This window comes from Morchella sextelata, assembly GCF_020137385.1.
Source record: "Morchella sextelata strain SCLS chromosome Unknown scls_12, whole genome shotgun sequence".
In the NCBI taxonomy this organism is placed as follows: domain Eukaryota; kingdom Fungi; phylum Ascomycota; class Pezizomycetes; order Pezizales; family Morchellaceae; genus Morchella; species Morchella sextelata.
The window spans coordinates 665,938-682,742 of NW_025408627.1; the positions used below are offsets into that span (position 1 = coordinate 665,938).

Here is a 16,805-nt window from a genome sequence, read left to right on the forward strand (position 1 = left end):
TACTTTACAGTCACGAATACTATTTGGTTCGCGCTACGTCATAGGGTTTACCCGGTATACTAGACCAGGTACAACCATCCATAGTCCATAGTCCACAGTCCCCGTTCTTGCCTTAGGTGTACCCTTCGGCTCCATAGTCCATAGTCCACGAACCTCCTACGTCCACGTCTTCGCCTCGGTTGTATTCCTTGGCTTCATAGTTCCTACGCCCATAGTCCCCGTTATAGTTTAGGAGTTTGGGTTACGGACTTAGGAGTTAAATGTTCTTGGTTGTTTTTCAGGGTCTCGGGTAGGCCCCGAGTGTATTCTGTATTATTAGTAGACTGGGTCCTCGAGATATAAGTGAGGGATATAAATACTGTGTCATTCACTGACTAGCCAAACCATCATCGGCGAAATCAGAGTCTTAACAATATAAATCGTTGATACGCGAGTTACAACTTTATTTGACTATACTTTGGGAATTATTTTGCTCTATCGTGACTTCGAACTCTACCTGAACTACTACGTCGAAGACGGTCGAATACTATACGCTAACTCTAGTGAATCTTTGTTGATAACGTAGCTCGCGGGGCCCGTATCGGACCAAGGAGAATCATACTCGACGTTGACTGAAGAGACCTTGGAGACTTCTACCTTTGTAGCTGTTAGCCGAACTCTGAGCTCTGCGTAGTGTACTCTTGTGGTCTGGTACGCATCCCTCACAGTATATTGTTACTCACAAGTTCACTTGGAGTAACGAAGTCACCTCAAAAAAGAAGAACTATCATCATTATCCCTTACCACAATGGCTGGCCGAAGGGATTATTTCGTAGACACCTCGGCCGTAACAGACGAGGCCGCAGAGGATGCTATGGTACTATCTGGGGCTGTTAGCCCCGATCCCCTACTCCAGGGAGGACCCGCTACACAAACTAGGTCAACGAGTAAACGCTCTACTCAAGCCCAGTTTACGAGGTCCATGCAGGAGTTTTTGGATACCCATGAGGCACAAATGAGGTATCTTGGTACAGCTGGACAGGCCGTTTGGCAGCAGCTACAAAACCTCCAGGAACAAGTGCAGGGGAGTGGGCAGATCCTGGATAAGAAAGCACGGCAAGAAGCCATCGCCCAGAAGCAACATCTTGAATCGCTCTTTGAGCTCGTCGAAAATGTCCGGCAAGTACAGGAAGCCGCACGAGCCGCCGACCACGAGATTCTGGACCGTAACCATCGAATTATCCAGAACCAACTGTTGGAGGCGGAACGACAGCTGAGAGTTGCAAGAGAAGAGCGAGAGCAGGAAAAAAGGGAACAGCGGGAACTGTTGGTACAATTTAAGCAATCCGACGACGTAAGAAACCAACGAATAGCCGAGATGGAGGAACGTCTACGACAACATTTGTCGGTGGCACCCTCCATGGTGAGTATACCCTTGGACCCTAATGCACCCCAAACGGTTCCTGTGGGCAATGGCAAGAACCCCGAAAATGCTGGCCCAGTAGGAGGAAACGCTGGCCCAGTAGGAGGAAATGCTGGTCCCGTAGGAGGAAATGGAGGCAGGCAACCGGAGGATCCCGGCCCAGTGCAGGGAAATAGTGGTAGGAGACCGGTGGGAGCTGCCCCCGTCGGCGGGAATGGTGGAAAGCTACCTCCCCGAAACCCACCAAGAGGAAACGTTGGGGGAGATCTAGAACCTTCCGATGACGATGACGACGACAACAGTGAATGGTCGCACGGTCGGAAGAATTGGAGAACGAACCGAGGGGGAAACCGGAATTCGGCGCCGCCTGAAGACGACGATATGGTAGATTCGCTCGCCAAAATACCCTTTGAGTTCGATAATGCCAGGAAGCATAACCTGCGGCATTGGCTCATGGAGTGCGAGATCTACTTCGAGCAGAAGCCCAAGAAGTTCCGAACGGACAGGAACAAGGTACTGTTCGCTGGGACGTATACGTGTGGGTTGGCAAAGGAATGGTTTATGGAATATATCGAGACCAAGATGCTACGACCGGCAGCCGCGGACTACGCTACTTGGACTCGGTTCCGTCAAGAGATCAGGAAACGCTTCTTAAGCACTCAGGAGGCGATGGAGAACGCGATGAAGATGCAGCAGTTTAAGTACTCTGCTAACATCGGAGACTACCTGACGAGAATGGAGATCATGAACCAGCATGCTCAAATGAAAGGAGCATCCTATCGCGCCGCCCTGCTCCAAGGGCTACCAAATGAAATCCGGGAGCGCCACTCACGCTTCGACCCAACCGAGGACGATTCTGAGTACATCCAACAGTTGGAACGAGCCGGCAAGGCTCACGAGGCTTATCAGGAGCAGATGAAGATGTTGGGGAAAGCGGAGTCGAGAGGAAGGGAGCCGAACAATAGTGGGAACTCGCGGCAGAAGGAGAAGGGGTTTAAGATTAAGGGGAGGGCTCAGACTGAGGAGAAGGAAAAGGGGCAAGATAAGAAGAGCACCAGCAAAAATAAGTCGGGGAATAAGCCAATATACCACGACTACGACGAAGCCACCAAAGGAGTTCCACAGCCAGTCAGAGAACAGCGAAAGACTGATGGAGCCTGTGTGCGATGTGGCCGAAAGGGTCATCTTTGGAAGTGGTGTCGTTCAGATGCTAACAGCAGTGCATCTATCTCCTCTTTCTCCCGAAAGCGTACCCGCGATGACGATGGCGACCACGATATGGAACCACCGGAACCCCAACCTCAGAGAAAGCGTATGAGGCACTGTGCTAGAAAGCCGGCTGCTACGGCTGCTGCGGAGTATACCAGTGGGCAAGCGTTTGTACGAGAACGCGGATCGGAATCGGAAATGGATTTCGATGAGGATTTTTAAAAGGGGACTCTGATGAGTCAGGTCAGGAGTATCCCCAGATTGCTATGTTATCACTGACGGAAAATAACAAAAAAAATATGAAAAGAAAAAGGCAGGAAGGGAGAGCGTCCCAACCGGAGAAAAAACAGAAAATTTTGGAGGAACCTATTCACGGTCCTCGACCTATCGTTAATCAGTTCCTTTGTTTTGCGGAAAAATGTTTACCTTGTAAGGTGTTGTTGGATACTGGTGCAACTGGTCCTGTTTTGTCTGCTGTTTTTGTTGATAGTTTTGAGGTCCCGAAGGTGAAACGAGACGTCCCGGCCCGGGTATTTGGATTTACGGGAGAAGTTATGAAGGGCACGGGACACGCCTTTACACAACCATTAATTATAATGTCAAGGGGGCATCAAACACAGTTGTCATTCGAGATCGCCCCTCTCCCACTTGGCATCGACGCGATACTACCGAACTGGTGGTTGAAAGAACACAAGCCGGTACTAGGGGCAAATGGGGAAGTTTCCTACGATGGTGAGAACTGCAAGAGTCGATGCTTCACTGACAAGGAACCTCAAATAGAAATGGACGAGGGTGTACTGGACGATCCGGAGGCCCAATTCATCGGTAGCATCGGCTTACTGGAAGATGAATCAGTTAACCTCCGTGAAACTCTTCCCTCTTGGCTCTATGGGTTCCTTAAAGTCTTCCTACCATCAGAGCAGACAAATTACCACCGCATCGATCTTATGACCATGCGATAGACCTCGAACCAGGAAAGCAGCCACCATGGGGATCCGTTTACTCCTTATCCGAAGTCGAGTTAAAGGTGCTTCGGGAGTACCTGGATAAAATGTTGCGATTGGGAAAAATTAGGCCGAGCAAATCCCCGGCAGGAGCCCCAATCCTATTTGTGAAGAAGAAGGACGGTAGTCTGCGACTTTGCGTTGACTACCGTGGACTTAACCGTGTGTCCATCAAGAACAGGTATCCTCTACCGCTTATGGACGAGCTGCGAGATCGAGTGGCAGGCGCGGTTATCTTCTCGAAGATTGACCTGAAGGAAGGTTATAACCTCATCAGGATCAAAGACGGCGACGAGTGGAAGACAGCCTTTCGTACGCGGTACGGGCATTTTGAGTACCTCGTTATGCCTTTTGGGCTGGCAAATGCGCCGGCGACCTTCCAGAACATGATGAATGATGCGCTGAGGGAATTCTTGGATCAAGGTGTAGTAGTATACCTTGATGATATCCTAATCTATAGCAAGTCTCGAGAGGAACAGAGGGAGTTAGTCGGCAAAGTACTTAGCAGGCTACAAGAATACAACCTGGTCGCCAACCCGAAGAAATCGTTCTTCGAGCTCACCGAAATCGAGTTCCTTGGATATATCCTTGCCCCAGCAGGCGTCACCATGGCACTGGATAAGGTCATGTCTGTTACGAATTGGCAAGCCCCGCGCAGCGTTAAGGAAGTACAGATCTTCATGGGCTTTGCCAACTTCTACAGAAGATTTATCCACAATTTCTCCGGGGTCTGTAAACCCATTACCGATTGTCTCAGGGGTGATGCTAAGAACTTTGTCTGGTCTATGACGGCCTGTGAGGGATGCGTACCAGACCACAAGAGTACACTACGCAGAGCTCAGAGTTCGGCCAACAGCTACAAAGGTAGAAGTCTCCAAGGTCTCTTCAGTCAACATCGAGTATGATTCTCCTTGATCCGATACGGGCCCCGCGAGCTACGTTATCAACAAAGATTCACTAGAGTTAGCGTGTGATGTTCGACCGTCTTCGACGTAATAGTTCAGGTAGAGTTCGAAGTCACAATAGAATAAAGTATTTCCAAAAGTATAGTCAAATAAAGTTGTAACTCGCGTATCAACGATTTATATTGTTAAGACTCTGATTTCGCCGATGATGGTTTGGCTAGTCAGTGAATGACACAGTATTTATATCCCTCGCTTATGTCTCGAGGACCCAGTCTACTAATAATACAGCATACACTCGGGGCATGCCTGAGACCCTGAAAAACAACCAAGAACATTTAACTCCTAAGTCCGTAACCCAAACTCCTAAAGCCGCTGAAACCCCTCAACCTATTTATCAACTCTAATGCACGTTTCCCTGTCGATGTTTCTTCTCCATCGGCCGTCTGGTGGATAATCGTCAGCGTCGGCTATTCGGAGGTCTCGGACGGCAAGGCTACCTACTCAGGCCTCTTCCCACATCGCTTTCCCACATAGCAGAGTCCTCTCATGCCCACAGGTACCGCCGATAGGTACTCGGTCGGCTGGCAGCTTGCGCCGATTCGCTCCGGGTGGTCCGATCTTCGATCCGATTGATTCCAGCTGTCCCTCATATATCCACCGGTACCAAAACACTCCCCTCCGGCGGTTTGACGCTCCGGGGGTTATTATTGGGGTAGAAAACGTGTTTTTGAACTAGGAAAACCGCAACTCCGCATTTGGTCGCATATTGATCGCACCGCACCTCGTGGGTGCGAACCGGAGTTGATAGTGGTGTTGCCATTAGTTTCAGAGGGTATTGGGATTATCTACTAGCCTTTCTCTCACTCCCGTAAATGCTTGGCATGCCCGTAACAGCTTACCCCCCTTCCAGGGTGTCACGTCTCGGGACATCTTCTGACAGACTATGGTTCCAGTAAACCTGCTCCACATATCACCCGCGGTGTCTGTGGAGGGGAAGGACTTAGCCCCGTGGGGTACCTTTATAGTCTCAGGCGTTGGTCCTTCACAGCCTTGGGGTTCCTTCGATGAAAGTCGCGGACTAGATCAAGTACGTCTTCGTTCATAACGTCCATGACTTGGTACGTACAGTGGCTCATCGAATAGCCCCGTCATTTCACCAGGTATTCCACTAATCCTTTTCTGCTCTTCCGGCTTCCCACAATACTTTCCACTTCGTACAAAACCTCTCCTTCCTTATCGACTTCTTCGGGAGTTGGGGGACGTTGTTCGCGGCCTGGTATACTGCTCTGTCGGTAACGTTCCAAGAGTTCAATATGGAACACGTTATGGATTTTGACTTGCGGTGGCAGTTCCAGTTCGCAGGCTCGTTTACCGGCTAGTCGGACAATTTTGAACGGGCCGAGTTTCTTATGATCGAGTTTCTTGGTAGAGCGACGGGTCTTGATGTTGGTCGCATTGAGCATAACCATGTCTCCCACCTTGAAGTTAGGCGGTTCGTCTCTTTTCCGATCATAGTATTTCCCCATCTTCTCCCTGGTGTCTGTTAAGCGAGCGAGAGCGGAATCTTGAACTCCTCGGATAAAGTGAGCATACAGGTCACTGGTTGGGTTGACCACTTCAGCTTCCGTCGGCCAGTTGGTTCTTGGGTTGTAACCGTAATTGGTATAGAACGGAGATTGGCCCGTGGCGGTGGTAACCGAGTTGTTGTAAGCATACTCCGCCAACGGGAGTAGCTCTGCCCAATCATCTTGCTCGTAGTTGCAAAACGCTCGTAAGTAGTGCTCGAGGGTTTGGTTGACTCGCTCTGTTTGCCCATCGGTCTGAGGGTGGAAAGCCGTACTCATTCTTATCCTCACATCCAACAATTCCATAAGGGATGCCCAAAAACTTGAAGTAAACTTGGCGTCTCTGTCGGAAACTATGTCGAGAGGCAGCCCATGGAGTCGCCAGATTTGACCGAGGAATATCTTCGCTAAATCCTGCGCGGTCGTTTCTGCTACTAAGGGAATGAAGTGCGACATCTTCGAGAACCTATCGACTACTACCCAGATTTGATTATATCCCTTTGATTCCGGTAACTGCACGACGAAGTCCATTGATATCGATTGCCAGACAGAATGTGGCGTGGACAGTGGTAGAAGCGTACCGTATTTCTTATGGCGGCTGGGTTTGTTGCGCTGGCACTCGTCACATGACCGAACGTAGTCATCAATCCACTCGTTCATTTTTGGCCAATAGAAGTTACGCGTGATGAGTTCCAGTGTCTTGTCTTGTCCAAAGTGTCCTGCCACTTTCGAGTCGTGTTCTGCCTGTGCAATTCGGATCTTGATACGGTCGTCTGCCGGGATGTAGAGTCGGTTCTTATAGAAGAGTAGCCCGTCTTTCTCAGCGATGTCCTTCAATTCCCCCAGCTTCTCCCCTTGCTCAACTCTCTCTTTCAATCCTACCCATGTCGGGTCTCCCGATGCCGCCTGCCTGACATGATCCAGAAAATTCTTAGACCAGTCAATCACCCCCTTGGAGGCAAGCGACACCGCTGATACCACAAACTCTTCCTCCGCCAACTGTCCGGGCTTAAAGAACCTGTCTATCGGCTGTTTCCCAAGCGTGCCTCCCCCTTCAGGACGGTACTCCGGCCGTCGCGATAGTGCATCTGCCTTCCCATTTTTGGTTCCCGGGCGGTAAATAATCTCGAAATCAAATTCCGCCAAAGACTCAGCCCACCTTGCCTGTCGTCGGTTAAGAACCTTGGTTGTAGAGAAGTACTCTAAGTTCTTGTGATCCTTATAAACGTGAACCGTTCGGCTAGGTCCTTCGAGGTAGTGACGCCATTGCTTGAAGGCCGACACAATTCCTAGCATCTCCTTATCCCAGACGTCGTAGTTGAGTTCCGCTGGGTTAAGCTTTCGAGAATAAAAGGCAACAGGGTGAGTCTTTCCGTCAATAACCTGGGATAAAATTGCGGCGATAGCAAAATCGCTTCCGTCCGTTTCCACGATAGTCTGGCGATCTGGAGAGAAGTGTACCAAGATCGGCGCAGACGTAAATAGGGTTTTGAGTTTTTCGAAGGCTGCTTGGGCCGTCATAGACCAGACAAAGTTTTTAGCATCACCCCTGAGACAATCGGTAATGGGTTTACAGACCCCGGAGAAATTGTGGATAAACCTTCTGTAGAAGTTGGCAAAGCCCATGAAGATCTGTACTTCTTTAACACTCCGCGGGGCTTGCCAATTCGTAACAGACATGACCTTATCCAGTGCCATGGTGACGCCTGCTGGGGCAAGAATGTATCCGAGGAACTCAATTTCGGTGAGCTCGAAGAACGATTTCCTCGGGTTGGCGACCAGGTTGTATTCTTGTAGCCTGCTAAGTACTTTGCCAACCAGCTCCCTGTGTTCCTCTCGAGACTTGCTATATATTAGGATATCATCAAGGTATACTACTACCCCTTGATCCAGAAATTCCCTCAGCGCATCATTCATCATGTTCTGGAAGGTCGCCGGCGCATTTGCCAGCCCAAAAGGCATGACGAGGTACTCAAAATGCCCATACCGCATACGGAATGCTGTCTTCCACTCGTCGCCATCTTTGATCCTGATGAGGTTATAACCTTCCTTCAGGTCAATCTTCGAGAAGATAACCGCGCCTGCCACTCGATCTCGCAGTTCGTCCATAAGTGGTAACGGATACCTGTTCTTGATGGACACGCGGTTAAGTCCACGGTAGTCGACGCAAAGTCGCAGACTACCGTCCTTCTTCTTCACAAATAGGATTGGGGCTCCTGCCGGGGATTTGCTTGGCCTAATCTTTCCCAATCGCAACATTTTATCCAGGTACTCCCGAAGCACCTTCAGCTCGACTTCGGATAGGGAGTAAACGGGTCCCCATGGTGGCTGCTTCCCTGGTTCGAGATCTATCGCATGGTCGTAGGATCGATGCGGTGGTAATTTGTCTGCTTCCGATGGTAGGAAGACTTTAAGGAACCCATGGAGCCAAGAGGGGAGGGTTTCTCGAAGGTTGACCGATTCATCTTCCAATAGACAAATGCTACCGATGAATTGGGCCTCCGGATCGTCCAGTACACCCTCGTCCATCTCTATTTGAGGTTCCTTGTCAGTGAAGCATCGACTCTTGCAGTTCTCACCATCGTAGGAAACTTCCCCATTTGACCCTATAACCGGCTTGTGTTCTTTCAACCACCAGTTCGGTAGTATTGCATCAATGCCAATCGGGAGAGGGGCGATCTCGAATGATAACTGTGTTTGATGCCCCCTTGACATTATGATTAATGGTTGTGTAAAGGCGTGTCCCGTGCCCTTCATAACTTCTCCCGTAAATCCAAATACCCGGGCCGGGACGTCTCGTTTCTGTAACGGCAGCTAGTCGGATTGGCTATGTGAGTTGTCTAGGTACAAGGGAGAAGGATTATGTAGTGTGGTTGGGTTTAGTAAAGTGAGTTTCTATTATGTTCTTTCTGTTTCTGTTATGCGAGGGTATGAGTCAGCATTGGGATAGGGTATGGATATATAAGGGCGGCGTTGTCTTGTGATTTCTTGTTTCTTCTTCTTTCTCTTTTCTCTTTACGCAACCTCTGTATTTTACAGTTACGAATACTATTTGGTTCGCGCTACGTCATAGGGTTTACCCGGTATACTAGACCAGGTACAACCATCCATAGTCCATAGTCCACAGTCTCCGTTCTTGCCTTAGGTCTACCCTTCGGCCCTATAGTCCATAGTCCACGATTCCCGCCTTGGTAGCATACCTCGGCCCCATAGTCCATAGTCCACGAACCTCCTACGTCCACGTCTTCACCTCGGTTGTATTCCTTGGCTTCATAGTTCCTACGCCCATAGTCCCCGTTATACTTAGGTTGCGTCCTCTATCGCCAACCAATACAACACCACCTCGCTTAGCTCTGGTCGCAACTATGTCCGACATCACTCAGGATACGCTGTTGCAGCGTCTTTCAGAATTTCTGACCACCTATGGTCCCCTCCCAACCGATATAGACTTCGGCGAAGAACTTACGGAGGCTCATGGTCTTATCGCTGAGTGTTTGGAGGCTCTTATCAAGCCTCTTGACACCCCCGCGCCACTAGAACCCATTATCGACACGGCTCAGGAAGAGGTCATTGCCGGCCTCACCATAGAACTAGAAGCAGCCAACGAAAAGGCTGCCGATTTTTGGCAAACCTTGTGCGATAACCAGGAAGATTCTACCGATATCATCCGAGGTCGCGACGAGGTTATCGTTGCTTTGAAGATTGAGCTGGAGGAATCGAAGGCTGAAGGAGAAGAGTTTCGGTTCCGTCTGGCACTACATCAGGAAAGTCTCGCCACCGCTGACGAGGACCTCGCTGATGCTGAAGATGAGATTCTTCACATCACCTCTGTTGCAAAGGCCTGGGAGGCCCAAGCCAATGCCATCATTGCTGACCTTCGTTCTCGTATCTCCGTTTCTACCGCTACAGTTAAATCTCGCCATGTCTCCAAGCCTCGTTACCTGGCTCCTCGCACCAAAGATCCCCGTTCCATTAACAATTGGCGAGAAAGGCCACTTGAAAATGGATCTCCAAAGCCGGCGTTAAAAGGTCAGCCCCTTTGGTAAAAAATGGCAAACCAAAGGGGCCAGCCCCGCCACCTGTTTCTGTTCTCCCTGCTGCTGCTGCTGTGTCTGAGGATAAGATGTCCGAAGACTCTCTTGTTGTTACCTGTTCGGTCTCTCAGAATCCCGACTCTTTTATTCCCACTTACGCTCTCATTGATACTGGAGCATCAGGATATGCTTTTATCGATGAATCTTTCGTACATCACAACAATCTTGCAATGACCCCTCTTAGGAAACCTCGCCAGGTAGATGTTATGGATGGAAGACCTATCCAGTCAGGAGAAATTACCCACATTGTCGATGTTTCACTAGATATTCATGGCCACCGAGAAATTGCCTCATGTTTCGTTACAAAGTTGGGACATTACCCGATCGTGATGGGAATACCGTGGATGCGACGGCACGATGTCACCATTCGGCCAAAGGATAATCTACTTGTTTTTGATTCTCGGGACTGTGTTAAACACTGCTCACTCAGTGGAACCGCAGTTACTGTCCATGGAATATCGATCCCTTTACCAGAATATCATACTGTTGTCGCTTCAGCAGTTGAGAAATCCACCGTCGACGTCAAGCAACTAGTACCAAAGGAGTTCCACCATCGTCTCCATATGTTCCAAGAATATGATGCATCAGTCCTTCCACCACATCGGCCATCACATGATATTGAGATCGTATTGGAGGAAGGTAAACGACCACCGTACGGACCGATATATGGATTATCCCAAGTTGAATTGAAAGCACTACGAGAATACCTTGACGAAAATTTACCTAAGGGATTCATTCGAGCCAGTGAGTCGCCAGCGGGAGCACCCATACTATTCGTAAAGAAAAGTGATGGGACCCTTCGTCTTTGTGTGGATTATAGAGGCCTTAATGCAATTACGATTAAGAATCGCTATCCGTTACCATTGTTGAAAGAAACCCTGGCCAAGCTATCAAAAGCGCAATATTATACCAAGCTGGATCTACGTTGGGGATATAACCAAATCAGGGTCGCCGAGGGAGACGAATGGAAGACGGCGTTCAGGACTCGTTATGGACATTTCGAGTATACTGTAATGCCGTTCGGATTAGCTAATGCCCCTGCCACGTTCCAACACTGGATCAATGATATTTTACGGCCATACCTCGACCAATTTGTGACAGCATACCTAGATGACATTCTTATCTACTCGGAAACCCTGGCAGAACACAAAGAGCACATTCAAAAGATTTTGAAGGTGCTTGATGAGAATCATGTTCACCTCAAGCCTGAGAAATGTGAATTTATGGTCCAGGAAACGAAGTATCTCGGCCTTATTCTCACCCCGGATGGGAATAGAATGGATCCGAAGAAAGTTGTCGATGTTTTGGAATGGTCCACACCAAGGAATCTCCATGATGTTCAAGTATTTCTGGGATTTGCGAATTTCTATCGGCGTTTTATTTTAGGATATTCAAAAATTGTTGCTCCGCTCACGGCTTTGACCAAGAAAAATGTTAAATTCGAATGGACGGATGAGAGGGAGGAGGCATTCCAGACATTGAAAAAGATGTTCACAACGGCACCCATACTAGCGCACTTTGATCCGAATCGGAAAATCGTAATAGAAACCGATGCATCCGACTATGTTTCTGCTGCAATCCTGTCCCAACGTGATGATGAAGGAATTTTACATCCAGTTGCTTTCTTCTCAAAGAAGCATTCCCCTGCGGAATGCAACTATGAAATCTATGACAAAGAACTTCTGGCAATTGTACGATGTTTTGAGGAATGGCGACATCATTTGGAAGGGGCACAATTCCCAATCGAAGTCCTCAGCGATCATAGGAACCTCGAATATTTCATGTCAACAAAGTTATTAAACCGTCGACAAGCCCGTTGGTCGGAATTTCTTTCACGTTTTGATTTCGTCATTCAATTTAGACCAGGGAAACAAGGGGCAAAGCCGGATGCATTGACTAGGAGGTCGGGTGACCTACCTAAAGAGGGGGATGAACGGTTGACGCATCAAAGCCAGGTGGTTTTGAAGCGAAAAAATTTGGATTTAAAGCTAAGTTTGTTCGCGGGTTCTTTTTCAAATGAATCCGCTGAAGGAATGTCCACTGTAGAAGAGTTGTTTTTAAATGCTTACCAAGTTGACAGTTTCCCGAACAAAGTACTCGCGATGCTTCGGAACGGCGTCCGTCACTCGAATAAGATCTCGCTTGCCGAATGCACGGAAGATAACAACGGTCGGCTACTTTACCGTGGCGCACTCTATGTACCCGACGACAATGACCTTCGGCTAAGACTTCTAAAAGAGTATCATGACAAACCATCAGCAGGTCATCCAGGCAGAGCGAAGACTTTGGAACTCCTGAATCGAGAGTATTACTGGCCACAAATGCGGAAGTATATCGATCAGTATGTTCGGAATTGCAATGTGTGTGCCCGTAGTAAGGCACTACGCAATGCACCCTATGGAGTACTCCGCCCGATGCCAATACCCGATGGACCATGGACGGATGTGTCAATGGATTTTGTTACCGACCTTCCGGAGAGCGATGGATACAATGCAATCTTGGTCGTGGTGGATAGGTTAACTAAGATGCGACACCTAATACCAACAACAAAGGAGGCGGACTCAAGGGAAGTAGCGAGACTGTATATTGACAATGTTTGGAAATTACATGGGTTACCCGATACTATGGTATCCGATCGAGGGACACAATTCGTTGCGGAATTCTGGAGGTCTCTTTGCGACCGTCTGGAAATATCACCAAAGTTTTCTACCGCGTTCCACCCTCAGACGGATGGGCAGACGGAAAGGATTAATGCCGTAATGGAACAGTACCTTCGAAGTTATGTTTCCTATCAACAAGATGACTGGACTCGATGGTTACCAATGGCTGAATTTGCGACCAACAATCACGTTTCAGAAACAACAAAGATATCTCCTTTCTTTGCCAATTCAGGACGAAATCCAAGAATGACGTTCGGTCCTTTGGAACATGGTAGAACGACAGCAGAGGATCAGGCTAATGGTATTGCACGGGAGATGAAGGAGGTATTAGATTTTCTACGAGATGAGTTGTACCGAGCACAAAGGATTCAAGAAGAGTCGGCCAATACGAGTCGGACTCCTGCCCCTCACTATCGTGTGGGGGATAAAGTTTTCTTATCAACACGCCATGTCCTTACTAAACGCCCTTCGAAGAAACTCGATTGGAAACGCATTGGACCATATATCGTGAAGCGGATCGTTAATCCTTATGCCTATGAGTTGGAACTCCCTCGTTCTATGAAAGTTCATCCCGTATTCCATGTCTCTTTATTGTCGTCTGCAGCAAACGATCCTTTACTAGGACAACAACAGTTACCACCACCGCCGGTCGAAGTTGAAGGACAGGAGGAGTGGGAAGTCGAGAATATTTTGGATTCTAGGGATCGTCGAGGAAGATTTGAATACTTGGTTAAGTATGCCGGTTATGACGAAGCTTCATGGCAGCCATTGTCGGATGTCGAACATTCGCCTAATATTGTCAAACGATTTCACGAACGATACCCACGGAAGCCTAAGCCTACCAGGAGATAGGCTGTAGAGGGGGGAGTGGTCTGTAACGGCAGCTAGTCGGATTGGCTATGTGAGTTGTCTAGGTACAAGGGAGAAGGATTATGTAGTGTGGTTGGGTTTAGTAAAGTGAGTTTCTATTATGTTCTTTCTGTTTCTGTTATGCGAGGGTATGAGTCAGCATTGGGATAGGGTATGGATATATAAGGGCGGCGTTGTCTTGTGATTTCTTGTTTCTTCTTCTTTCTCTTTTCTCTTTACGCAACCTCTGTATTTTACAGTTACGAATACTATTTGGTTCGCGCTACGTCATAGGGTTTACCCGGTATACTAGACCAGGTACAACCATCCATAGTCCATAGTCCACAGTCTCCGTTCTTGCCTTAGGTCTACCCTTCGGCCCTATAGTCCATAGTCCACGATTCCCGCCTTGGTAGCATACCTCGGCCCCATAGTCCATAGTCCACGAACCTCCTACGTCCACGTCTTCACCTCGGTTGTATTCCTTGGCTTCATAGTTCCTACGCCCATAGTCCCCGTTATAGTTTCACCTTCGGGACCTCAAAACTATCAACAAAAACAGCAGACAAAACAGGACCAGTTGCACCAGTATCCAACAACACCTTACAGGGTAAACATTTTTCCGCAAAACAAAGGAACTGATTAACGATAGGTCGAGGACCATGAATAGGTTCCTCCAAAATTTTCTGTTTTTTCTCCGGTTGGGACGCTCTCCCTTCCTGCCTTTTTCTTTTCATATTTTTTTTGTTGTTTTCCGTCAGTGATAACATAGCAATCTGGAGATACTCCTGACCTGACTCATCAGAGTCCCCTTTTAAAAATCCTCGTCGAAATCCATCTCAGATTCTGATCCGCGCTCTCGCACAAACGCTTGCCCACTGGTGTACTCCGCCGCAGCCGTCGCAGCCGGCTTCTTGGCACGGTGCCTCATTCGCTTTCTCTGAGGTTGGGGTTCCGGTGGTTCCATATCATGGTCGCCATCGTCATCGCGGGTACGCTTTCGGGAGAAAGAGGAGATAGATGCACTGCTGTTAGCATCTGAACGATACCACATCCAAAGATGACCCTTCCGGCCACATCGCACACAGGCTCCATCGGTCTTTCGCTGTTCTCGGACCGGCTGTGGAACTCCTTTGGTGGCTTCGTCGTAGTCGTGGTATATTGGCTTGTTCCCCGACTTGTTCTTGCTGGTGCTCTTCTTATCTTGCCCTTTTTCTTTCTCCTCAGTCTGAGCCCTCCCTTTGATCTTAAACCCCTTCTCCTTTTGCCGCGAGTTCCCACCATTATTCGGCTCCCTTCCTCTCAACTCCGCTTTCCCCAACATCTTCATCTGCTCTTGATAAGCCTCATGAGCCTTGCCGGCTCGTTCCAACTGTTGGATGTACTCGGAGTCGTCATCGGTTGGATCGAAGCGTGAGTGGCGCTCCCGGATTTCATTTGGTAGCCCTTGGAGCAGGGCGGCGCGATAGGATGCTCCTTTCATCTGAGCATGCTGGTTCATGATCTCCATTCTCGTCAGGTAGTCCCCGATGTTAGCAGAGTACTTAAACTGCTGCATCTTCATCGCGTTTTCCATAGCCTCCTGAGTGCTTAAGAAGCGTTTCCTGATTTCCTGACGGAACCGAGTCCAAGTAGCGTAGTCTGCGGCTGCTGGACCTAGCATCTTGGTCTCGATATACTCCATAAACCATTCCTTCGCCAACCCACACGTATACGTTCCAGCGAACAGCACTTTGTTTCTGTCCGTTCGGAACTTCTTGGGCTTCTGCTCGAAGTAGATCTCGCACTCCATGAGCCAATGCCGCAGGTTATGTTTCCTGGCATTATCGAACTCAAAGGGTATTTTGGCAAGCGAGTCTACCATATCGTCATCTTCAGGCGGCGCCGAGTTCCGGTTTCCGCCTCGGTTTATTCTCCAATTCTTCCGACCGCGCGACCATTCACTGTTATCGTCGTCATCGTCGTCGGAAGGTTCTGGATCTCCCCCAACATTTCCTCTTGGTGGGTTCTGGGGAGGTTGATTTCCACCATTCCCGCCGACGGGGGCAGCTCTCACCGGTTTCCTGCCACTATTTCCCTGCACTGGGCCGGCATCCTCCGGTCGCCTGCCTCCATTTCCTCCTACGGGACCAGCGTTTCCTCCTACTGGGCCAACGTTTTCGGGGTTCTTGCCATTTCCAACAGGAACCATTTGGGGTGCAATAGGGTCCAAGGGAATACTCACCATGGAGGGTGCTACCGACAAATGTTGTCGTAGACGTTCCTCCATCTCGGCTATTCGTTGGTTTCTTACGTCGTCGGACTGCTTGAATTGTACCAACAGTTCCCGCTGTTCCCTTTTCTCCTGCTCTCGCTCCTCTCTTGCGATTCTCAGCTGTCGTTCCGCCTCCAGCAGTTGGTTCTGGGTAACTCGATAGTTGCGGTCCAGAACCTCGTGGTCAGCGACTCGTGCGGCTTCCTGTTCTTGTCGAACATTTGCGATGAGCTCAAAGAGCGATTCGAGATGTTGCTTCTGGGCGATGGCTTCTTGCCGTGCTTTCTTATCCAGAATTTGCCCACTCCCCTGCACTTGTTCCTGGAGGTTTTGTACCTGCTGCCAAACGGCCTGTCCAGCTGTACCAAGATACCTCATTTGTGCCTCATGGGTATCCAAAAACTCCTGCATGGACCTCGTAAACTGGGCTTGAGCAGAGCGTTTACTCGTTGACCTAGTTTGTGTAGAGGGTCCTCCCTGGAGTAGGGGATCGGGGCTAACAGCCTCAGATAGTACCATAGCGTCCTCTGCGGCCTCGTCTGTTACGGCCGAGGTGTCTACGAAATAATACCTTCGGAATGCCATTGTGGTAAGGGATAATGATGATAGTTCTTCTTTTTTGAGGTGACTTCGTTACTCCAAGTGAACTTGTGAGTAACAATATACTGTGAGGGATGCGTACCAGACCACAAGAGTACACTACGCAGAGCTCAGAGTTCGGCCAACAGCTACAAAGGTAGAAGTCTCCAAGGTCTCTTCAGTCAACGTCGAGTATGATTCTCCTTGATCCGATACGGGCCCCGCGAACTACGTTATCAACAAAGATTCACTAGAGTTAGCGTGTGATGTTCGACCGTCTTCGA

General features: G+C 49.0%; 5 protein-coding genes across 5 annotated transcripts; 3 read left to right on the plus strand and 2 right to left on the minus strand.

Annotated features, from left to right (window-relative positions):
- Positions 1-787: 787 nt before the first annotated feature.
- Positions 788-2,833, plus strand: H6S33_002056 (uncharacterized protein; the record flags this gene model as incomplete). The annotated part of the gene is made up of 1 exon (XM_044833402.1): positions 788-2,833. One exon carries the CDS (start codon positions 788-790, stop codon positions 2,831-2,833), a length of 2,046 nt encoding a protein of 681 aa, XP_044693199.1.
- A 77-nt stretch (positions 2,834-2,910) lies between these two features.
- H6S33_002057 (uncharacterized protein) lies at positions 2,911-3,475 on the plus strand (the record flags this gene model as incomplete). Its single annotated transcript, XM_044833403.1, has 1 exon — positions 2,911-3,475. A coding segment is annotated over one exon (565 nt), but the record flags the coding sequence as incomplete, so codon positions are not given.
- A 98-nt stretch (positions 3,476-3,573) lies between these two features.
- Positions 3,574-4,530, plus strand: H6S33_002058 (uncharacterized protein; the record flags this gene model as incomplete). The annotated part of the gene is made up of 2 exons (XM_044833404.1): positions 3,574-4,410; positions 4,472-4,530. Coding segments are annotated over 2 exons (896 nt in total), but the record flags the coding sequence as incomplete, so codon positions are not given.
- Positions 4,531-5,668: 1,138 nt separating this feature from the next.
- H6S33_002059 (uncharacterized protein) lies at positions 5,669-8,800 on the minus strand (the record flags this gene model as incomplete). The annotated part of the gene is made up of 1 exon (XM_044833405.1): positions 5,669-8,800. One exon carries the CDS (start codon positions 8,798-8,800, stop codon positions 5,669-5,671), a length of 3,132 nt encoding a protein of 1,043 aa, XP_044693202.1.
- A 5,702-nt stretch (positions 8,801-14,502) lies between these two features.
- H6S33_002060 (uncharacterized protein) lies at positions 14,503-16,527 on the minus strand (the record flags this gene model as incomplete). Its single annotated transcript, XM_044833406.1, has 1 exon — positions 14,503-16,527. The coding sequence occupies one exon, from the start codon at positions 16,525-16,527 to the stop codon at positions 14,503-14,505; it is 2,025 nt and encodes a 674-aa protein (XP_044693203.1).
- Between the last annotated feature and the right edge of the window lie 278 nt (positions 16,528-16,805).